At 38.7% G+C, this 25,033-nt stretch overlaps 1 protein-coding gene across 2 annotated transcripts in view; it reads left to right on the top strand.

The window, feature by feature from the left end:
• The window catches only part of LOC105841617 (uncharacterized), a 29,279-nt gene extending 4,246 nt beyond the window's left edge, over positions 1–25,033 (top strand). The window contains exons 4-28 of one of the 2 annotated variants that reach the window (XM_021348256.3): positions 540–669; positions 1,184–1,386; positions 6,264–6,393; positions 6,747–6,883; positions 7,750–7,894; positions 8,317–8,474; positions 9,444–9,488; positions 10,368–10,466; positions 11,068–11,453; positions 12,244–12,456; positions 13,434–13,728; positions 14,552–14,803; positions 15,672–16,015; positions 16,762–17,035; positions 18,370–18,540; positions 18,982–19,071; positions 19,216–19,265; positions 19,730–19,847; positions 20,641–20,855; positions 21,222–21,294; positions 21,514–21,553; positions 22,277–22,327; positions 22,958–23,081; positions 23,762–23,922; positions 24,777–25,033. In XM_021348256.3, coding sequence (XP_021203931.2) covers positions 540–669; positions 1,184–1,386; positions 6,264–6,393; positions 6,747–6,883; positions 7,750–7,894; positions 8,317–8,474; positions 9,444–9,488; positions 10,368–10,466; positions 11,068–11,453; positions 12,244–12,456; positions 13,434–13,728; positions 14,552–14,803; positions 15,672–16,015; positions 16,762–17,035; positions 18,370–18,540; positions 18,982–19,071; positions 19,216–19,265; positions 19,730–19,847; positions 20,641–20,855; positions 21,222–21,294; positions 21,514–21,553; positions 22,277–22,327; positions 22,958–23,081; positions 23,762–23,922; positions 24,777–24,898 — 4,026 coding nt within the window. In that variant the 3' untranslated portion in view covers positions 24,899–25,033. Of the gene's footprint in view, positions 1–539; positions 670–1,183; positions 1,387–6,263; positions 6,394–6,746; positions 6,884–7,749; positions 7,895–8,316; positions 8,475–9,443; positions 9,489–10,367; positions 10,467–11,067; positions 11,454–12,243; positions 12,457–13,433; positions 13,729–14,551; positions 14,804–15,671; positions 16,016–16,761; positions 17,036–18,369; positions 18,541–18,981; positions 19,072–19,215; positions 19,266–19,726; positions 19,848–20,640; positions 20,856–21,221; positions 21,295–21,513; positions 21,554–22,276; positions 22,328–22,957; positions 23,082–23,761; positions 23,923–24,776 lie in introns of both variants that reach the window. The other variant, XM_062673242.1, reaches the window with a different exon arrangement.

Genomic DNA, 25,033 nt, shown 5'->3' with positions numbered 1-25,033 from the left:
CACTTTGAGTGCAAACTTTACTCAAGTAAACTTAAAAGTGAGTGCTCACAAGTGAAAGGCTTTAGAGACGCGGCTCGTTGAGAAAGTTTCACAAGGTACAAAAGCTTACTTTTGATTTGTTAAAACTCAATTGCTGCGATCTTTACATTATGTTTGAGTATTGCTTTCCGTTGCCTATTGTTGAATGTTCACCGAAGCTCATAGACACTGCAATGTTAATGGCACCGTTCCATCTTGAGTAAAATATAAAAGTCTTAAATGCAGTTAAATGAAGCGCTGAAGCCAGTAATCCATAAACGATAGAGGAGCCAACGCAAAAAAAACTACAAAAAATTTATAGCCATATTATGTAGTATATACTTAATTAATCATTGATTTGTAATTAATCCTTGTGAATTATCAGGGAATCTGCAATCTCTCTGAACTATGTTAATAAAATTCATTTTTGGGTTGAACCCTTGAGTGCAGCCCCCTACCTCCTATTTCTGTTCTGGCCTTCGACACAATAGAAATACCACTATATAAAAAAAAAACCGCAGGTTGAACACCAATGGGAGAACTTTCTGTTCAATTTGCCCCCGGAAGGATGGAGGGCGAAGTTCCATATCTACTCGCCCGGAATGAAGCCTAGCGGTGGACAACAACATAAACCAGGGCTGTCTAAAAACGGTGATCAATATTGATGTGCTTTTAGTTTTGAAAAACACAACTTTTACACAGCTTTGAAGAGCTTTAATTAGGAATCTTTCAATAAATCTTTCACCAATGTGTAATTTGCAATTTTGAAATTTTTACGAATTTTGTAATATTTTATTTCAATTTGTAAGGTATTCGAACATTGAGTATAATATAATGAAGTGTTTTAATTAGATTAAATATACTCATAAACTGGTCAAACCAAAATGGTGTTGCTGTAAGTCTTAATAACATAATTCTGTAAATTCTGCCCATTTCTGCCGTGAAGCAATAATGCGTTTCGGTTTGAAGGGTGGGACAGCCGTTGTAACTATACTGAGACCTTAGAACTTATATCTCAAGGTGGTTGGCGCATTTACGTTGTAGATGCCTACAGGCTCCAGTAACTACTTAACACCAGGTGGACTGTGAGCTCATCCTCTCATCTAGACAATTTTTTTTTTTACATAATTCTGTAAAGCCAATATAAACCAAAAGCTCCTTTCAGGTTGTTACCTAGTGCGACTTTTCCATTTGGGCGCTTGGCGTTGCGTGTGGGTAAATGATCAAGTGCCAGTGGATGCTACATCAGCTCCTTTGCTGCCCTTTTCGCCGCTGATGAATCGTATACCTTCGAAGCCCGGCAGCAAACTTGCTCCTACCACTGTTACTGCTAATGTAGTTCATTTGTGGCCTTTACTGATTTGCAAAGTGAGTATCCATTAAGCGCTTTTTCGTTTGGTGGCCGTAAACAGGTATTCACAGTTTTGACGCTTTAGTGTCCCTTATTCATCGGGGTCAGAGGATCTCTCGTAATTTTAGTATTACTACGCCGTCTAGAGGTAAAATTATTTTGTGCCTAACACATTATAATTTTGCACCAAATGCATGACTTTTGTTCCGATATCGTATGGCGCTATTATCAAATACATCATAGTTAACTAAGATGGGAATTTTGATGGGAACTAGACATATAATAAAGTGAAATCCAATAATTTCTAAATTAAATGCTGTTTTGAGAACTCACTTTCGACTTCTTTGTTCATTTTGACCGAAAAAATGACATGTTCTGAATTCTGTTCATGTTCTTAAAATGAGCCTCAAGAGGTCTCTCCTACTCTAATGCGGAATAACTAATACGGAATGATGCTGATCTGATATTTAGTCCTGAATTCTTGCGAAGTCTGGTAAGCGTTACTTCAAATTTCGTAAACCGAAATTCCAGAGCCTAACCCAGTCTAATTACAATAACAAATTCAGTGAAGGGCTTTAGGGTTTGGTTCAATAAATGTATACAAAGACCATACAGACAAATGTTTTAATTTATTGGCAATTAAAAAATAAGACGAAGATACGATTGGTAAATTATTTTTAATGGTTAACATTAACGGAGTCCACATATTAATACACTATACATATCTGCTCTAAGAGTAAATTTGATTACGAGACCAGAGATACTATTAGTGGTCATTGACTGAGACGATTATTTGCGACAAATATCGTCACCTTGAAAGGATTAATAATCCAACCTAGCGAATGGACGAGCCTTTCTGGTTCTTCAAACATAGCCCACTGAGTTTCTCGTCGGATCTTCTCAGTGGGTCGCGTTTCCCATCCATTGATAGATTCTGCGAAGCTCTGCTCTTGCCAGGGCTAGAGCACCGTCCTCTGGTTAGAGATTCCCGTGAGCTCATCAAGTCGCCCGGCACGCTGGCATAGGTAGTATTTTTTTTTTATGCCAGCGCCATATATTTATATCTATTTGCGCCTCGTTATAAATAAAACTTTAACCGAAGTACAAATTAAAACTCTATTCAATACTTAGACCACTTAAGGAATACTTCACAATACGCAATTCACTTCTTCCGCTTCGCTTCAAGTGATCCGTTCGCTGTTTTGCTTCGAGTAGATTCGATTACTAACTGCCTTCATGTCATCTCTGCAGCGCTTTTATAGTTGACACGACAAGTATAAAATTATTGAGAGCATTCCCAATAGGAAGAGTTGTTTTAATATGTGTTTCCACTATTTTATAATAGATGGCGTTACACTTCTCGAGCGTTCTCGATATTACTAGTTCTTTTGATATCTGCTATTTGATGACAGATGGCGTTACTCTTACCGGCGTAACAGTATTGACTACCAGAGCTTATAGACATGAATGCTACTTTAAGACATGAGGTCAAAATCTTAATCGTAATGTTCACCATCTGTCCAAATGTGTTGGTGCTAATTAATTGTTTTACACGTTTCCTTTTATTAAACGCTGTGTTTCCTTCTCGCAGAGGTAGTTTACACTTATTAGGTATGTACTTATTTAAATGTACTTATAAATCTAAATTGATGATTGTGGAATATGGAATGAGCTCCCCTCCACGGTGTTTCCCGAGCGCTATGACATGTCCTTGTTCAAACGAGGCTTGTGGAGAGTATTAAACGGTAGGCAGCGGCTTGGCTCTGCCCCTGGCATTGCTGAAGTCCATGGGCGACGGTAACCACTCACCATCAGGTGGGCCGTATGCTCGTCTGCCTACAAGGGCAATAAAAAAAAAATTTGGAAAGCAGATGTAGTAGCATCACTCGCTACAAGTACACCGCTAGTCTTATTCATTAGACCACGAAATCTTCGAACGTAGCTTCTAACCTAACCGTACAGTACTCTACCGCTAATTTTACCGCAGAAATGTCTATTTAATGATGTCTCCTGGCTTAACATTTACTAAGAAAGCGAGGCTGCGAAAATTGTTGTTAGCTATTTCAATTTAGGTTTAGCGTCTACTAAATAATGACGGGACTGAATGTTGTTTCTCCAATCTCAAAATAAATGTGTAATAAATCGTAATAAAATAAAATAATAATAAAAAACCAAACCCGCAAAATTATAATTTGCGTAATCACTGGTGGTAGGACCTCTTGTGAGTCCGCGCGGGTAGGTACCACCACCCCGCCTATTTCCGCCGTGAAGCAGTAATGCGTTTCGGTTCGAAGGGTGGGGTAGCCGTTGTAACTATACTGAGACCTTAGAACTTATATCTCGAGGTGGGTGGCGCATTTACGTTGTAGATGTCTATGGGCTCCAGTAACCACTTAACACCAGGTGGGCTGTGAGCTCGTCCGTCCATCTAAGCAATAAAAAAAAATAAAAAAAAGTGTCTATCTAGTCTATCTCTACTACAAGAGTAGGTAGTTATGAATGTTTAACTATATCGTGATCTTTTTAAATAATATAAACCAGATCACCTTTATATCCTGAAGTTTTAAGTGAACCATAGATACCCATAAACTGGGATGTGTCGTTGCATCGCGCCATAAATAAAATGCACAGAGGCATAACTCAGGGAGCCTTGATACGACCCTCCCACCGGTTGATAATTAAGCAATCAAGATATTGAGCCAAGTTCGATGGCAGGATAGAAAGAAAACATCCCATCATGAAATTTGACATCCAAGTTCACTAATCTGTTCATATCCCACAAACGCGCTTCGTAGAAATATTAGCACCCACAGCTTAATAAATTTAAATGCTTTACTGCAATACATTAATAAATATTAGTTACTAGCTGACCCGGCAGACTTCGTAGTGCCTCAATCGATAAATAAAAGACCTAAACTTTTGTATAAAATAAACTTAAAACAAACAAAAGGAATCCGTCCGATGGGGAACACATCAAAGGAAAAACAAAATTGTTATTTTTATTTAATTCCGAGAATTTTCATATTTATCTACCTTTTAAACCTTCTCTGGACTTCCACAAATATTTCAAGAACAAAATTAGCCAAATCGGTTCAGCCGTTCTCGAGTTTTAGCGAGACTAACGAACAACAATTCATTTTTATATATAGAGAAGAGATTAGAACCTCGATCACGGTCAGCTGTGACTATCGCTAATTGTCTTAAAAAACTACCCATTTGTTTAACACTTGCAACTCACTTTTCATACGTAAGGCCAAAATTTTCCCAGAAGCGCCAATAGCACGGTTTTATTTGGTGGCTTGATTTAATTATGTTTGGAAAAACGCACTTTGGAGGAGGAGGGTAATAGGAAGTATATTACCGTCATAGGAGTGTCCGGTTTATAAGACAACTCTGTGTTTACAGTGCTTGGTGGGTGACAAAATTATATACGTTCAATTTATTTTGTAATTTAAAACGAGCACGCGATTTTAACCGATTGAAGAAGACGGAAATTGCGCCTCCTTTGCATGATGCTATCAATTTTCTAGTGTAGGTAATTTGTGTAGAAAAATAATGCTAATGCAAAACTTTCTGGTTAAACAGGCTTAGGTTTACATGTTGTTGAGACATTGAGGTCTCAGCAGTATTACTACTGATGGCTGTCTTACACTTCAAACTGAAACAGGTCATTGCTTCGCGACAGTAATTTACAGGGCGGTGATACACCCATGCATAGCGATTCATAAGACGCCCTACCGCAGCTAATTAATTTAAATAATTTATGCTAGATTATAAATATTGCTGTATTGTCCATAGTTGTCTTTTTTTTATTGCCTAGTTGGGTGGACGACCTCACAGCCCACCTGGTGTTAAGTGGTTAGTGGAGCCCATAGACATCTACAACGTAAATGCACCACCCACCTTGAGATATAAGTTCTAAGGTCTCAAGTATAGTTATAACGGCTGCTCCACCCTTCAAACCGAAACGCATTACTGCTTCACGGCAGAAATAGGCAGGGTGGTGGTACCTACCCGCGCGGACTCACAAGAGGTCCTACCACCAGTTAAAATGGTCTATGGTATTCGTTCATGGTGGAAGTCGTTTACGAAAAATCGGTACTTATCTGCAGACTCGAAAGCTGCATCACGCGTTAATTGTAATATCGAGGGGTGAAAGGCTAGTTTAAGTGACATTTTCGCAACTTTACAGGAGAAAGTTTGGAAGAAATATCATAACAAAAAAAACTTCTTCAGCTATTTGAATACAGCAAGCTTAATTTAAGTTCAATTAAAAACATCGAGCTGTAGTAAATGCAGCGTATTAAGCGTAATGTCGGTTGACCCAAATAGTCTTTTACCCCTCGATATTGTACACTATATGCTGTAGGCCACGAATTGTTTTCTCGACTCAGCGTGACTTCCTTCTGTCTCAAAGGGAACAGAGGATATTTAGGCACTATGGACACTGGTCATCAGTTAAAACATGCGTTAAGGACTACCTTCCACACTTTGGACACTATGGCCAAAATTATTTTTACCATCGCACCGGCAATCACTTGGCCATCAGAATTCATCACTATCATCACTATCTAGAACCACTGTGTTCATTCCGAGATTTTTTTGCCATCTACATTCTGGTTTTATAGCAAACTGGTGAATGAATGAGTAAATTGTTATTTCCTGAGCGCTATAACATGAATTTCTTAAAATGAGGTTTCCGGATAGTACACAGAGGTAGGCAATGACTATGCTCCTGACCTTGCTAATGTCCATGAACGACGGTAATCGCCCACTATCAATTGGGTCTCATACATATCTGCCAGTAATGGTACTAAATTATTCTCAGGAGTTTTTCTGTTTCATTACGAAACTAAAATCTAAGGACAGAGAAATGCTAAGCTAAATTTCGCAGGCGCTACTGAAGCTCGCAGCTCCGAATATGAATTGCGACGAAGACCCGTGTATTGAAGACGAAGAAATGGCAGACTTTAATATTATCCATGCTCTAACTGGATGCATGTGTTTGACAAGAAGGATTCGAGGTAAAGAGTGACATTAAAAAAAATGTACATAGTGGTTTGGTAATGTTTAAATGGAGGCCCAAAATACTGGTTTCCAGTCAAGAAGTGCTTTAGTGACTTTTAGATTTTTGGAATACAAGCTACACACCACAAAGATATATAAGCTTGGTATTTCCATGAGCTTCTGCTAACCATGTTTTGTTTTATTTATTTTTTATTGCCCCTGTAGGCAGACGAGCATACGGCCCACCTAATGGTGAGTGGTTACCGTCGCCCATGGACTTCAGCAATGCCAGGGGCAGAGCCAAGCCGCTGCCTACCGCATGTTCCAAGAGCTAAGTTAAGACGGCTTCGATTTTATTCTCAATTTACAGATTATAATGAACTATGGAAGTTATTAGTGTCCGAGGTGCCTGCGTTCTTTTGGGATGATGACGACGAGACCACAGCGAGTACAGTCAAGTCTAAGAGCACCAAGAAACCTACAGCCAAGGATACTTCAGCTGTCAGGGTAAGGGGATGCCACAATACCAAAATACTTCGTTCGCTAATGTTGAAGCCTGTGAATATCGTTTGGCAAGTTCAAGATATGCTGTGAACTGGTTATCTATATCTGGACATCTTAATGAGAATGATGCCAAGCGGATTGTAAAAGGAGGTTGAAAGTCACTGCTGAACTAGAGTGACGGCTAACCATGGAATCCAAATCCTCTTAAGCGCTAGTATACTTGTACATTAGTATACTAGCCAGAAAGCTGGTACTATACAACAGTTTCAGTGATTTTTCTATTACTATTATAATTATTTATTATTATTACATCTTTATATCGTTAAATAAACCATACATTATGGTAGTAATAAGTATTACTTTTAATCTATGTTAGTAACATAAAAACCTAACATATTACTATCTGCCTATTTATTATTATTATTATTATTATTTTTTAGTCTTACCCAAGTCTTACCTAAGAAGAAATGGATGGATTGTGTGAAAGACGATATGGGTAGGAGGGGAGTGAGCGAAGAAATGGTATATGATAGAAGAGTATGGAAGGAGAAAACATGTTGCGCCGACCCCAGGTGACTGGGAGAAGGGCAGGATAATGATGATGATGAGTCTTACCCAAGTGTCTGCTGCAAGGGCTATTAATTAACAGTCCCTCGATCTTGCTCGATATGATTTAACTCGCCAAGATTACGTTTTCAAAATGCCACCGATTCTTAAGATATAAATTAGAGTCCATTAAGTTAATAGTCCATTAAGAGAAGAGGATGATGACACGTATAGTTGATTCGGCTGCACGGGTACAAGTAGATATATATCGATTTGATCACGATGGCAACCGCAAATGTAATTAAAAAACTAAATTTTTCCAGCGGAGCTCCCTAACCTACATAGAAATAGAAGACACGAAAGATCAGCCTCCGTATGCCTTACCTGGCATCACGCCAGGACACGAAATGCTCCTTTTGGTCACAATGATCAGGGATTTGCCGTTGAAGAAGCCTTTGCCAGAGCCTGGTAATCTTCTAAGCGAAATTTGGTCATGAAGTTGATGTTTTATTAGTGTTGATAGACGAGCGTAAGGTTCAACTGTTGTTGAGTAGACGTTAACTAAAGAATAGAAGTTTTTTTTTTGTTAAGTTGAGTAGCCGAGCTCACAGCCCACCTGGTGTTAAGTGGTTACTGGAGCCCATAGACATCTACAACGTAAATGCGGCACACACCTTGAGATATAAGTTCTAAGGTCTCAAGTATAGTTACGACGGCTGCCCTACTTTTCAAACCGAAACGCATTACTGCTTCACGGCAGAAATAGACAGGGTGCTGGTACCTATCTGGGCGGACTCACAAGAGATCCTACCACCAGTAACTTTTACGTTTAATAGGTTGTGTGTAATGTTTATTGTGAGCAAAAATGCACTAGAAAATATCATATTCAGATGTGTCACAATGGAAGCAGTACCGCTGGATAGACTGGGCTCGCGGTCGTGGACTCTACGAAGCCTACGACTGTCCCAAGACTAAATTCTTGAAGGTCAACGGTCTGATGAAACTGTCTTACGCTCCTCATTTGCTGGACGTCCAGAGTACTGAATCGGTATGTGGAATTAAATATTTCAATCGCTTAAATCCTCCTCAGCTCTAGCTTCTGCTGAACAAATCTTGTCTACTCGAGATATCGCTGTTGTTATATTAATGTCATATGTTCCAAGATGTCACGCGAACATGATTCGGTATTATCAGTATCATACGAGACAAGTAAATTACGTCATACGTTATTTTTACAGACTTAGTTCCTATATTTCCTCATTCTGAATAGCACGAAACTAGGCGGATCAGACGAGAATAAAAGTTTAATGAATCCAATGATTTTTATTCTAGCTCTAGAGTAGTATCCACATTTGCATATCCTTACTTAAAATATTGATGATTTCCCCAAAATGTTTGAATGGAAATTATAGCGCTATTGTGAAGCTTCCATGAAAAAACAATGTCAAAGCCAGTAACCAGCCTAAGTTTGATTTTGCGATGGTTCAAAATCTGAAAGAGACTATGGAACAAAGGGACTATGGGTCAAAGGGACCATGTATAAAGGGACTATGGGATAAAGGAACTATGGGATAAAGGGACTATGGGATAAAGGGACTATTGGATAAAGGGACTATGGGATAAAGGGACTATGGGATAAAGGGACTATGGGATTAAGGGACTATGGGATAAAGGGACTATGAGATAAAGGGACTGGTATAAAGGGGCTATGTCTATGGGGCTACCTCATCTCGGCCTACCGCTGAACCCTATTCCCGACTCCGTTATAAAAGTTAGAACCTAATCTAGGCGCATCACTTCACAATGATGCTTTTCGTACATAATTACTTCCTGTTCTTGTTCTCCCTATTCTTGCTTGCGTTGAGCTGTTTGGAGTGCGGTACATTTAGATATTTTCACGTAAGCACAACAAGATCGTGCAAACGATATACAGATAAATACTAACAGACGTGAATATACAATTTTGTGTTTCATTATGCAATAAGTCTTAATTAAAATACCGGTTTGTAATCCACAGATCACGCTCGGATTTCGTGATGAGCACGAAAGAACGACTCCGGCTGTAAGTTTATTTATTTTTAGCGGTATGGGTCGTGTGGTGAGTGGACGAGTTTAGGGTCCACTTGGTGTTATGCGGTCACCGGAGCCGAGAAACATAATAACGTGAATCACATCAACAATCACAAAACCCCCCCGGGAAAATCGCGACCAGTGTGCTTGGTGCGAGTTTTTAACGTACTCGATAGCGTAAAAGTTAACTCAAATTTGTATCGAGTTGGAACGTTTGCCTACGTTTGCCACTAGGGGCGCTGTTCCATTTGCATACAAATTTGAGTTAGCTTTTACGCTATCGAGAGCGTTAAAAAACTCGCACTAAGCTCACAAAGACACAATAAAAACCCATGTTAACTAATAGTGCGCCACTACACTAACATAATTTCCTCGTTACACTATTTTTTTTTTTTTTTCGTTATTGCTTAGATGGTTGGACGAGTCCACAGCCCACCTGATGTTAAGTGGTTACTGGAGCCCATAGACATCTAAAACGTAAATGCGCCTCCCACCTTGAGATATAAGTTGTAAGGTCTCAGTATAGTTACAACGGCTGTCCCACCCTTCAAACCGAAACGCATTACTGTTTCACGACAGAAATAGGCAGGGCGGTGGTACCTACCCGCACGGACTCACAACAGGTCCTACCACGAGTAATTACGCAAATTATAATTTTGCGGGTTTCACTTTTATTACACGATGCTATTCCTTCACCGTGGAAGTCAATCGTGAACATTTGTTGAGTACGTATTTCATTAGAAAAATTGGTACCCGCCTGCGGGATTCGAACACCGGTGCATCGCTTCAACACAATGCACCGGACGTCTTATCTTTTAGGCCACGACGACTTTCTAAAAACCCGTACGCTCAAATTGAGTTAATGTTTCAGATAAAGAAACCAACGAAGGATAATAAATCAGTAACGGGTATATCAGCGGTTAGCCAGCAACAGAAAGAAGAATTAAGAGAATGGATCAAATTTAAAGCGGTACTTAACATGCACCATATTTTTTGACCGACTGAAATATATGAGTACGCCTGAAGCCGCAGCTTGATGTAGACCTGGAATCAACATCAGTTTTTCAAACGAAAAACAGTTTTCTGTTCCCGAAACCAGAACGTCACTGACGCAATGCGTATGCAATAAAAACCCACTCGTGTGTTCAGAATAGTCCGCGTCGTAACCGCCCGGTTTTTCCTAATGTCGAATGTCTTTCATCAACTGAATTTACTACTAATTTGTTTTAGCAGCTCAGGTCAATCAGGCACCTTTGACTTTACGAGATCCTTACTGATTCGATCTGCGAACCGGGTGGCGCCTAAAGGGTCATTCCATACGCTCTCTGCATTCCTATTCCCTTTCGTAATAACATTGTACGAGTATGTACGTGTCCCACATTCAGATGCGGTATGATCTTGTTTACCCTCCAAAATATACTGCGCGAATCAGGCCTCCAAGGCTCTTTTTAGTTTGGACATTAGGGTATCGGTTTTTAAATATTTCAACCAAAAGCCAAAGCTATTTTAATAGGAACTTGACAAACGAATCCACACATAGCTCAATTTTTACATGTCCTAATTGATTCCAGTTGCGAGAACGTATCAAAAGGACAAGTGTGGTATTTTACCCGTCAATGTATCAATTTACGTCAGCTGCCAGCAACCCGCCTGTCAGGATTACGAAGGCTCCTCCCAACAAGGCCTTGGACATCCCAGCACCGAAATCTGGGCCAATGTACCTACAAATTGACAGCCCCGAAGAGAACAAGCTTCGGCTATCGCTAAGCATATTGAACCCAACCATACTCCTAAATTCTGGTAATCCAATAGTTGATAACACAGAACCTGCCTATTTGGTTATTGAGAGGTTTGAGTGGTTTGAAGATTGGGAGCAGCCAGTTGCCGAGGGATTTATCCGGACGCGGGGCTATGATTCAGTTGAAGTTGAATTCGAACCTGGTAGGCATTTTTGTAGGTGAGTTTGTATTACTATTTAATGAATAAATTCGCAGGTGCAGTTGAGAAGGCCTTAAGTTCTTGCTGATTCTTCTCTGTTATGATGTTGGTGCATTCTATATAGGTTGCAAATTCAACAAATAAAAGCCTTATTTGTTTTAGAAAATAAATAGTTTAATGGAATTAGTTTTAAATAACATTTTTTGTCAAGATATTGAAAATAATAAGTGTTCCTTAACTTTAGGCGCAAAATGTGAGGTGATTCTAAAATTTAAACTAAATGTTGTATCCCGTATCGCTGGTAAGGCAAAAAGAGTAGACTCAAAAGATCTACTTCGTCAACCTACCAGTACACAGTACCAAGTGCACGTTGTCACTGTGAGCTCCCATAGGCTGGTATCACCACCACCCTTCTTGCAAAAACTATTTTGAATCATTCATGTGTTCGAGTTTTTAAGAGTACTTTCACAATACACGCTTAAAATTGTTGTCTAGAAGAGATTGTTTTTATCGAGAAAACGACAATTCGCTGTATTCCAAATAATTGAAAGATCGACCTTATGACCTTTGATTTTCAATAGTATTACGTCACAAGCACTAAAATAACCGGTTTAGATATTAAAAATGTCACTTTAATCAATTAGCCTTTCCGACATCGGTATATTCGTTAACTTGTTGTCCCATTTGAGCCAATAATAAATGTAGCGCGGCGAGGTCAGAGTCGCATATCCTTATTCTGTATGACTAGCTAGTCGAACTCGTCAGGGGAGTGAAACTACTAACATGAGCAAATCTATTACACGTTCCAGACTCTGGATTCACTCCCGAATGCATTGGCATTTGATGTTACTGAGCGAATCTAAGTTGCTTTTGGGCACAAGAGACTTGATACAGACGGCTGCGGTACGCGAATGCCCGTGGGCTTCGAAATTCTTGACAGGTCTCGGAAACGCTTTTGCGAATTGGATAAAGATTAACCGATCTAACACGAATGTTGTCGAGGGTGACAGAGAATTTTACAAGTACGTTTATGCTTCAGTATTTACACACACACATTTGGAAGCAGTCGAATTATTTATAGCAGCAAAGAGTTCGATCACCGCTTTGTCCAACTATTTTTATTATCTAAAAAAAAAGCAAGCATACAGCAGTTTAATTTTTAATTTTTTTTTATTGCTTAGATTTCTGGACGAGCTCACAGCCCACCTTGTGTTATGTGGTTATTGGAACCCATAGACATCTATAACGTTAATGCGCCACCCACCTTGAAATATAAGTTCTAAGGCCTCAAGTGTAGTTACAACGGCTGCCCTACCCTTCATACCGAAACACATTACTGCTTCACAGCAGAAATAGGCAGGGTGGTGGTACCTACCCACGCGGACTCACAAAAGGCCCTGCCACCAGTAATTACGCAAATTATAATTTTGCGGGTTTGATTTTTATTACACGATGTTATTCCTTCACCGTGGAAGTCAATTGTGAACGTTTGTTGAGTACGTATTTCATTAAAAAAATTGGTACCCGCCTGAGATTCGAACACCGGTGCATCGCTCAACACGAATGCACCGGGCGTCTTATCCTTTAGGCCACGACGACTTCAGAAAATAAAATAAAAATATATTCATAAGTAAGAATATTTTTGTTTCCGTACTGAGTAATATGGTATGTCATATGCTATGGGTAATATGTGTATCGCAATTAAAAATGTACTCTATTATCTACTCTGTAATAGTACTTTAGTAGAGGACTATTCAACTTGTTATACTCCTCCCGTCTTCTCTATATACAAATATGAATCTCCGTAACCTTTATTTTAAGTGATATTGACATGAGTAATTTTGTAAAAAGGTTACGAGTTTAGTTTTAAAGTTAGAATATTCTTTCTTAAAATCCAATAGAAAATCCGATCACACATCAGAAGATGCGGTTTCATTTACATGTGATGTCATGTTCTTCAATTAAAACATAGATTTAAAAAAATAAAAGTTCTTATCAGATCCTACCAACCCGACCTTCAATGGAGTCCAGATAAAGTGGGCTATAAACGACCTCTCCTCCACTGGATGTTCAAACAGGCTTTACAGTCAGTTTTAAAGAAGAAACTCTTGTTGGCTGAATTCAAGACGGTCAGTGCAGTTTTGAGGAGATATTTCTGCGATCCTGATTTTGGTTTTTCAATGAAGCCAAAGCCTTTGAAATCTTTAAGGGAGATAGCTGATTTAGATCCATGCGACTGCTTAATACCCGAAGCCGAGGAGTATGTTATTCAAGAAGAATTACTTGACGAACAGGTATCTACTTAATACTTTCAGATTTTGACCTTTTCTATTTTTGTCCCAGAATTTCGGATTTCTTTACCAATACATTGTGGAATCATTATATGTTTAAAATCAAAATTTACGGATATGACTAATAAAAACGATTCATGTTTGTTTTTCGGTCGCTGTATGCATTTCCCAATAATATATGACTGACAGCCATTCGATCTGTTGTCGAATGACTTCTCTGGTGGCGGCTACTACAAAGAGACTCGGCTCTTACTTGAGTACTATAACAGATGCGAAAACCTTCGAAATATCGGATTGAATCCCTTATATTACTGTGTATCGTTTCGAAGCAATTCCGTTCACTTTTCCAACTAAGAAACTTATCCTTGTTGAAAAAAAAATCAAGGGTGTGCAGTGCATAGTACAAAGCAAAGTTGTCGCTTCCCCTAGCTAATGACATCTTTGGATAATAACGAGTAGCTCCATGAAATTTGAGCCTACTTAAATTAGTCTTCATTTCTTCTCTTTCTGCAAGATTATCAATATCTATTAGCACCTATATAATCATATTTATAACTGTCATTATAAATAACTTCTTTCTTCAGAATTAAAGGAGTGTATTTATGACGAAGTTGATCCTGTGGTTCTGTCACTGGTCTTGCATTTCGATCAGATTTCAGAGAATCAGGATAAAATTCTAAAATGTTAAGACATTCTTCTGTAACTTAAAAAAATACTTTGTTAGAACGATTACATAAATACATACCTCTTTTTACATTACCTATGTGTTTGGCGAATAACAAAATTCACAGTCGTTAACTTACCTGACATAAATACGTACTTTTAGGTCCCAGAGGAAAAACCTTTGGTCGATTCGGAAACAATGAATTTACTGCTAAAAGCAGCAGAGACTCCAGGCTTTTCTCGAGTCTGTGAGCTGGCTACAGACGAATTACAATGCGGAGTGCTGAAAAGAGAACGAGATTTAGTAATAAGAAAACATGAAGCCGCAACACGTATTCAGGCTCTTTGGAGAGGAGCGTGGGCAAGAAAATGTTTGAACAGTCATGTGTCATTGAATGCGGATGTATTGAAATTGGTACTATTTGTGTGATGTGTTGTTAGTAGGCCCTATAGATAAGCGTCTGATTAAAAATGTGCGTGTGTTCTCACAGCCGGACTGTGGATCCGAACCGATGCTATCGGACCCTCATGGACTTATTACAAATACCGAGATCAGAGTTGATTAAATATTTATGGTATGTGGCACCCAATATATTATTGTCTTAGCTCTATATTATTTAAATATGATTTTCGGTGCATATTGCAGCCAACTATATAAGGGGTTAAATGACGAGAAAAAAATGAACTTAATGGCTGAGTCACAGCAATTTTTAAATACGTTCACAACTTAATAGCGTTCATTTTCTATTATTACCCGTTTTACAAGAATACTTCGATAATTTTGAAGTGAAACTTCTTTATCGAAGTGGGGGAGGAAAAAACGTATGTAACGTTTTTCGGTTACGCGCCATTTTAATTTCTTCCGTTACGCACTATGTTTATTTTATTTCTATTAAGTTTATTATCAACAGATGTTGCTGCACGTAAATTCAACAATTCCGGAATCGCGGTGACGAGATGTTACACAGTTGATAGACGTTGTCGTATTTCTCTTGCTAAATCATGCCTACCTCGCGTCGGGATACCGTGATCATGCAGGCGGTTCCCCCGGGGTGCGGCTGCTCCATTGCACTGTGGAGTGGTTGACCCTTGCGATTATTTTTATATTTTATAAGTTTTACTTCTACCGTATGTGACTTGCACACACACACATTTTTCTTTCAACAAGAATACATATATCATCTGAATTTCTAAGACACAAAAATAAATATGAAAGATACCGTGTAATAAATGTGAAATTGGGTCCACATTTTCGTGTAATCTATTTGATACATTTCTTTCAGGTGATGGAATCGGCTTTCGGTAATCTAGATGCGCTTTCGTCGTTAATGAACGAATTCTTTTTAATGTTTCCCGGCGCTAAATCTGCCTATTCAGTGGCTTCAGCTCTTAGCGGAGTGTACGGCTTACAGCAGTTCAGTGGAATTTCTCATGTCACTTCCAGTTGCAAATGGATACCGTTCTTTCAAGGAGTATTTTACTGTCACGACCCAGTCAAAGTGCATCTCGATGTTTTGAGCACATTGCAAGATTGTATTGTTGCTGTTTATAATAATGACGATGGAATACAATTACCTCAACCTTATAGAGCCCATTTGACGTTTGATTTATCGCCGAATAACCGTGGGTTCGTATTAATACAACTGTAAATGCACTTTGTAGACAAATCTAGTGGAACCTTCTCCTCCTTGTATCGTGTTCCTGAGCGCTGAAGGTCGTGACGTTTCTGGAGCATATTTTGTTTGGACTATGTTCCGCTATTCTTATCTGTTCCTTACGCAGTGGATAGCGACATTGATGCTGGAGCCCAATCTTGTCTTAATTTGTTCGGACCAGCGCATGGAACTACATCACTACTAGTGATGAGTAATTTTTCGAGATTATCACCATTCTTCCTCGCAGCGTTATCGAAAATTTTACGTAAGCAAGTAGTAGAACCTAAAGGGGATATAAAATATTTTGATAAGGTTGCAGTTTCATTAAGCAATAATTAATACTTAATCTGGGATTTAAATACCTAATTAAATGGCAGATAGTTATAGTTATTGTGCTAATTATGAGTGTATAAGTTAGCTCCTTACGCAAGATCACCGATGAATAAACCATTCCTACCTATTACAATATTATATCAGGCGCAACGCGATAAAATAAATCAAATCATGCAGAGTGATTCTCAATCTTAATAGATGCCAATATATTATTATATAAGTGGTAAAACATGAGCTCTTAGTAATAAATTTTGTTACTAATGTATCTTATCTTAATGATACATTTTCATTGTTTTTCTGAGATAGTAAAATAAACCTACAATCATCACATTGCGATATATTTTTCATAAAATGATTCTAGTCAATTATATAATAACATCCACAGCTATACTGTAATGGGCCACGGAACTTTAAATCGCGCTCTAGGATTTAACCAAGATTGTCACTGGCAGTTGACAGTGTTATCATCAATAGAAGATTCATTCCATCCCTGCGACAATGACTTGGATTACTGCAAAGACATTCCACTTCTGCCGGCTACTAAGCTTCATGTTGAAGAGATGTTTGTGCCAAATAGAAGAAACATCTTGGGTGGTGTTCAGATTTCTGTAACGAAACACGAGGCTATCAGCTTTAGAGCAGCTGCTACTTGGTCAGATGTAAGAATTCATGGTTTTAAAGGGAAAAGGGGTGTGAAAACCCCTATACAAAGTAATGGATATTTTGACCTCACGTCTCGAGAATAGGTTATAGCATTCACATTGAGATTTCTATGGAATAGTTTGCACTAATAACGAGTGGGCCGTAAAAGAGATCACCCATTAAGTACCAAAAATAAATTATGTAATTACACATATAAAAATATACACATGTAAATCCAATTACCACACTATCTCAAGATAAAAATCTTTGACCTCATTTGTTGCCAGTCATGAAAGAAGGCAGTAAAATGTGGTCGATGACAATAGGCCTTGTCAAATTCACTCAAAGTCCAATGGTTATGGTCGGGGTTTCCCTGCGAAATCGAATCTGAAATGAGGAGCTCAATCGCAGAAGAATCTAGATAACTGGCATAGCTTTTTTTTTTTTATTGCTTAGATGTGTGGACGAGCTCACAGCCCACCTGGTGTTAAGTGGTTACTGGAGCCCATAGACATCTACAACGTAAATGCGTCACACACCTTGAGATATAGTTCTAAGGTCTCAGTATAGTCACAACGGCTGCCCCACCCTTCAAACCGAAACGCATTACTGCTTCACGGCAGAAATAGGTGGGGCGGTGGTACCTACCCGTGCGGACTCACAAGAGGTCCTACCACCAGCTTGAAGGATCGAAATGGGCAAGGTTATTGCTAGAAGAACGGATGGCCACTGGGGCCGAAAAAATCTCGAGAGACGACTGCGCATCGGATAGCGCATCATGAGGTAGCACTCCCACGAGTTGGACCGACGCCTGCTGAAGTCCGTAAAAACCTGCTGGATGCGGGTTGGGCAGAGCCGGTCATTGTGGTGAACCTTGGATCAGGTCTATGTCCGGCAGTGAAAGTTTATGGGCTGCTGATGATGGTATTACTTAAACTTTAAAATTTTACTCGCAATGTAGTGTGTTCCGTGCAATATACTATTTTCTTGTACTTATACTATATTCTTCTATTTCTCTAATAAATGTGTTATATTTTTATGTTGCGTTTAAGTGTGTATAATAATATGTGTATATGAATATACGAGCATTTAATTATGATTATATATAGATATATCATGATATAATATTGTGTACGTTGTTGTATGTGATGATATATATGTATATGTATACCGTATATATGTTTGTATATGTATGTTATAATACCACCTACTACAGGACTCTCTACATCACCCTTGGCTGGCTGGTAAAGAATGCCTCAGACATTAAGTCCGCCATTGTACCTTTGTGCATGAAGTTGAATAAATAAATAAATAAACATTTAAAGTGATAAGTGAATACTTTGTCCTGCAGTTAGAAATGGTAGCGATCCTTTATACAATAACACCGAACGGTGTCGAAGAGTTGGCACACTGCTCGGGGAAAGGTGAATTATATTGGCCCTATATTATGTTGGAGCCGGCACCTCCAGCAGACTCGATCAACTGGAAGAAAAGGGCGGCTTCCCAATCTAATGTGGCTACAGTTAGTATATTTTTGTTGCACTGTCTATAATTTTTTGTGCTATTTTTTTTTTGGGTCATGGCCTTTTCAATCATCTGTAACGAAAACTGCCAATTCTAAACATCAGAAATGCCAAATAATGCTAAAACAAACGCGAGATCAAACCGTAAAAGCAGTTTTAATTCTGTTGATATTTCTGAAGATTCAATTTTTTTTAATTGGGCTCAAAGGTTCAGCTGATCTTAAGTACTTATCGGAGCACTTGAGGTTAGACTAAAGTGTCAATCTATGACTGCTTCTCAACGAAAATACCGTTCGGATTTGGAATATATACTTTAGGAGTAAGAGAGCATATAACACATTAAGTAGACATCTTATTTTTAAACTTGTTTTACTAGTAGCATTATCATCTGTTTTGTGTTCTTGTAATCTTTGTGAATTTAGACTGATTTTATCTTCTAGACAGTTAAAGACGGCGGTACGAGCACTCGTTCACTCAAATCGGTCAGATCAAAGCTACCGAATACTGGGAAAAATCGATCTTCTACCAAGGTTTGTGTGTAACATTTCGCATATATTCAGTCGGTCTATCATCCATTTCTTGTAAGAGCTCAGTTATTTGTTAACTAATTTAAATGTACTTCCAAAATTGAATGCTGTTCAATTATGTACATAAAAATGGACTCATAATTTCAGCTCAGGGAATATAAGCCTCCGCCGGCAGAGCCAAAGCAGTATACAATTCAGTAAGTTCGTTTTTTTTAAACGTGTATAATTGAAAAATAAATTTTGTTATTGAGCGCATTGTAAATTTATTCGTCTTTAATTAAGTAATATTTTGGATGATCGAATACTGATTTTGCGAGAAGCTATGGCTGCAAGGTGGAATACGCAGACACTATATTTCTGGTACGCCAGGAAACTCACAATAGACTAAATAGTTGGTTACCGTAGCTGGAAATTATCATAAAGTAAGATATCAGTGGCACTATCCAACTTCAAAAATGAGGACGAAATATTATTTATATTCGGTTATCCAACCCTTTACTCAGAAAATATGACTCTTTTGCGGTCAAAATCATCAGGATGTTAATACCAACCGGCACGAGCTCACAATAAACCCAAAATTAAAAGTGAATATCGACTACACGCAATTCTAAAAATTAGAAATTGTACTGTTGATGAATAACACCATAATTTTTAAAAGCAGAGTTGTAGCAACGAATGGATGGCCTCTTACCGTAGCCCAGTGGAAGAGGGTGGACGAAATCAGAAATTCTGTTGAGACCAAACCAGAAAGTCCAGTTAAGAAAACGGTTAAGGAAAAGGTTAATATCATTAGTGTGACAGATTTTCTATGATGGACTTTTTTCCTGCCTAATCGTTGATAGCCGTAGAGGCTATTTAAACTACTCACGGACTGGTAGGTGAGCTCACGGACTCAACCTCAGAGAAATATTTATAATTAACGCAGAATCTACAACCGGATCCGAATCGCGACCCACTGAGATCCGTCGAAAAATTCAGTAGATGAACAATGAGTTCACAATCTATAATTAAAACTATCTATGCTTGTCATTGAAAGTTATGACAATCATCGTCATAAGTCTGCTGCTGCACATATCCCTGCCCCAAAAGGTAGAGATCAGAAATAAGCTTCTTATTTTCAGATCGGTTTTCTTTTTGCTATAGAAAAATATGATTTTGTGATTGTTTACTTATACGTATCAAATTACTATTATATAAGCTTGTGAGACCTTACTATACCCTAGTATAAATTATTTAACGATTCCATGTGGAAAAACGACAAAGGGAAGATCTTTCATCAGAGAAGGTAAGACCAGTCGGATGTAACCACTCGGTTGACCTGGTGCTGTTGTCCGGTACTTGTGAATTTGCAAAATTTGCTTGATCATGCCATTACTGCAATTTAGGTTTTTTCTATTTCTTTAATCATATTCCTTCGACTGTACCTTCTATTCGCCTACTGCTATATATATTATAAAATAACTTTAATTCCGGAAGGTAGGCGTGATCTTCACAACACCTTATTGTAAGCAAAATTATATATTTTGTTATTAATAATAACACTTAAATTCCTTTCTCTTAAATAACCACCAGGGAGTCTTAATAAAAGAAAAAGATAAAGCCCAGTCACCCATACCACTGCGCCAGCCCCAACCAGGTGACGCATTCGTGGAGCTGGAATGCTCGTTGGCAAGTGCTGGAGGAGCTTTAGCCAAACGTGATGATACGAGAGACCAAGAGTTTGCTGCGGCCCGAAGATCATGGGATGTTAATGAGCCCGGCAGGAATTTGAGAGGAGCACAGCTCAGGTTTTATGTCAATACTTTTAAAGTGTAATTTATTGGATGGACTTTGTACAATAAAATCGAAAGTTCGATCGAAAGCCTCAAGTCAAACTCCAATAGTCACATGGTGATGTAGGCACCAATAATCATTTAACATCAAGTGGTGAGCACATTCAATCATCTAGTGCAATAACTTCTTCTTCTTCTTCGACCCTGGCCTATGCTATCTTCAGCCATGGCCTTTACTGGTCATCAAGTCCCATACTGCACTCTACTGCACGCTAGAGCCGGCACCTCTTAGTAGGTTCGGCCCCCCACACGATAAATACGACTCAGGCTTGAAAGCTTAATAGGACTTAGAATATTGAGCCCAAATTTATATATTATCAGGAAAGAATTTCGGGCGGAATTCCTCGAAGCGCCACCAATTCCTCCCTCCGAAACGGAATATACTATTTTTGAGGTAAGTATGTTATTACACAAGGGTTAAGCATTTCTAATAGATTTCTTTCCCGTTTCTCTCGAACTTCTTTTACGACAAACCATCCATATTTCCGTTAGTGTTTCATATCTTTTTTAAGCCCATCTTTCATTATTTCGTATCGCTATGACTGTCTTCGGAAAACGTTTTTAAAAATATAACGTTTTTATAAGTTTGGATGTCAAAAATTGATATTTTCAGGAAATGCTGTACGATGAAGCTGCTGAAGAGATAACTAAAAGTAAGTTATCTGGATTTCATTTTTCAAGCATTGCATAGCTTTTATTGAGGGCTTTGGGCGCGGCGATCGAATCAAGAAATTCTGTAACGAAAATAAAACCTAACACCCTCATTCCGCCCACCATTAGCTCGCGCTCAACACATTCACACGATGCGCTTGTGTAGTGTTTGTGAATAAGCGCGCGGCGTGACGTCGCACTGCATGCACAATCTTGTCGACGGAGTGGTTCTTCTGTGTATTATTGCACCGTGTGATCGATGTCGAGTGCTCTGATGAGTTAATTCCCTGGTCTACATTTTAATCTGAAACAACGAATACAGAAATTTATAGTGCAAGATCTCCCTTTCGCGATATTTTAACTTTCAAAGCGGAAAGCTATGTTGCGTTAGTATTTACTTAGAAGAGTTTCAACGGTGTGCATCACCTGACATGAGTACACCGGGTGCCTCTCCCGGGAAGGCGTGGTCAAATGCCTTTAACGTGTGCTAATGCAGAAGCATACAAATCCTTTAATGGCGGTAGTAAATCGTTTACCCATCTAGCAATAAAAAAAATATATTATTATATATATATTTACGGCATGTAACGCGATACAACTCTAAACTGAAGCAATGTAAGACGGTAGTTTGAAACAAATTTATCTCTTAATAGCTATCTGCGTGAACTTTGTATATTCACTTTTTGAATAGGCTTAGAAGTTGAAAATCTTTTAAAATATTTTAGGTGATCAATTCCAAGCACAGCAAGGACCAACGCCTGCAACTGAAAGCGGTTGTAAGTTCACGCACAAGCAGTAACAATTCACGTGAAAAATATTTAGGAGTATTTAGTAATATTTAGTAGTATTTATTTAGTTAGAAAAGTATCCTTGACCCGCATCAGCTAAAATGTATATCGTGGTCACTGTCGTCTTACAGAAATAGATCGGAAAGTTAAAGTTGCAGAGTGCATAGTGCAAGTTGCAACGTATGCAGTTCTTTTTTTTTTTTTTTTTGCTTAAATGGGTGGACGAGCTCACAACCCACTTGGTGTTAGGTGGTTATTGGAGCTCATAGACATCTACAAAGTAATAGCGCCACCCACCTTGAGATATAAGTTCTAAGGCCTCAGTATAGTTACAACGGCTGCCCCGCCCTTCAAACCGAAACGCATTACTGCTTCACGGCAAAAATAGGCGGGGTGGTGGTACCTACCCATGCGGACTCACAAGAGGTCCTACCACCAGTAACAGTTATTAGGTTTATTTTTAAGATCTCGTCTAGACAAAAAATATCTCGTATCCAGCTTATAACACGACCTAAGTTAATCATTTTAGAAATTAATTTTATCTTTACGAATTCAAAGAGATCGTAAAGGGACTAATTGTTTGGCTTTCACACTCGGAATTATTATTTTCCTTTTCAGTACTTGAAATGACAGTTGACATTGAAGAGGAGGCTCTGTATCTTTCAATGCCAGATCAACTGAAGGACAAATTTATATCGCTGTCTTTTATCTCGTTGTGCACTAAGGAGAGAGGTGAAAATTGGTACGTATATTTATTTACACTTGGAAGGATTGTTTATTTATTGAGTGGTAGGACGTTTTGTAGGGATAGGGTGCAGCAATGGGATTCTTTTTCTTCTTCAAAGTCGGTCTCTTAATTGCTGAAGATCGTGTCTAGCTTAAAGTGTTGATCACTCAATGCACTATGCTTCTCCACGTCTTCCTGTCCTGGCGGTCTTTATAGCCTCGGTTATTGACAGGCTGGTAAGCGTCTTTACCAGATCTGACCAGTGGGATGGTGAGCGTCCGCATGATCTTCTCCCGTCAACCTGACCAACTACCATCAGCTTCTCTAAGTTATCGGCTTCTGCAATGGGATAAATGGGATGTAATTCAGGACTTCGTCCTCGTGTCAGAATGTCATGTCATGGGTAGATGGTAGCATTTAGATTGCAATGTGTGGCGGTAACCGTTTAAGCCCGTACACACCAATCCCACAAAGAAAAGATGATCTAGAGAACTACAACTAGACTTAGAGAAGGGGTTTTCAGGACGCAATACCACTTCGATTCAGGAACATACATGATGACGACATCAACCCAGGTACATGACGTAGGTCGTTTGTAAACTCGAAAAACCCTGAACTTAAACTAGATCAAAGTAAGCGTGTAATTGAAGTTAACACTACTGAGGTATATTTGAACTGAGGTATATTTCATTCAGCGTGGTAATGACACCTGACATAGAAGAAGCGGCTAAAATGAATAGAGAAGCAAGATACGAAGCGGCAGTTGAGAGAATGAAAGAACTTCAAACATACAACGAGGAATACGTGTTGGAAAGACAGAAGAATCGCTGTGTCTTGCTTGAAGGGCTATTGAAAGGTTAGGAAATGAAATATGTAACAATAATTTAGTATCGTGTGGCTGATATTTTTTTATGAGGAAAGTTCTTGAAACGGGAGAAAAAAGATATAATTCTTCTCAATCGTTTCAATTTTGACAGAGTGGTCATGATCGTCATCTGGGAGGGGGTAGACTTGACGCATCTCACGATGTCCCGCCTTCTCTGACTACTCGAGGTCATCCTAGTGCATTCATTTAGGGAACCTCCCACTGTAGTTCTGATTATATACGAGACGATTATAAAATATGAAATTGAATGTTTATGTATCTATACGTTCTTAAAACGACTGTGATGTAACTAGTTAAGATTTAAAATGGTAAAGCAGAACTGATTTTTATCATAGTACCGTGAGATGGGCAGCGCATGATCAGTATCAAAAAATCGACCTGTTTCATACACAAGAAGGGATACTCATGGCGAACCCTGACAAAATTTCAAGAGTCTAAAATGAAAATAGAAACTCGCTTTTTTTTTTTTTTTGCTTAGATGTGTGGACGAGCTCACATCCCACCTGGTGTTAAGTGGTTACTGGAGCCCATAGACATCTACAACGTAAATGCGCCACACACCTTGAGATATAGTTCTAAGGTCTTAGTATAGTCACAACGGCTGCCCCACCCTTCAAACCGAAACGCATTACTGCTTCTCACGGCAGAAATAGGAGGGGCGGTGGTACCTACCCGTGCGGACTCACAAGAGGTCCTACCACCAGTAAGAATTGATTGAATAACTCCCGTTAAATAGGATAGTGGTCGAATATCGTAAACGCCTAATTGTAAAATGTGTTTTGATATCATGTACACTATAATAATGAATTTGTTTTATTTATCAGACTCTAGGTGGCCACCGGAACTGCAAAGGGTATTAGAAGAAAGAGACGATGCTATAGCCCTCGAGGCTTTAAACAGAACATTATCTGCGAATAAAAAGAAACAGGATGCTAAAAAGAAATAACGAAAAAAATGCTGTGATTTGTGATCGCAGTCATTTTGAGAGGAGAGTTGAAATTAGGGAAGATGAGAGTGAAAGTATATGAGTTGACGCTCTATTAATTTAAGAAGATAATAATATTGTATGTTACAATTGTTA

This window comes from Bombyx mori, chromosome 17, assembly GCF_030269925.1.
Source record: "Bombyx mori chromosome 17, ASM3026992v2".
In the NCBI taxonomy this organism is placed as follows: Eukaryota; Metazoa; Arthropoda; class Insecta; order Lepidoptera; family Bombycidae; genus Bombyx; species Bombyx mori.
Note: the sequence above shows the minus strand (reverse complement) of the source record. Positions and strands in the feature narration are given on the sequence as shown.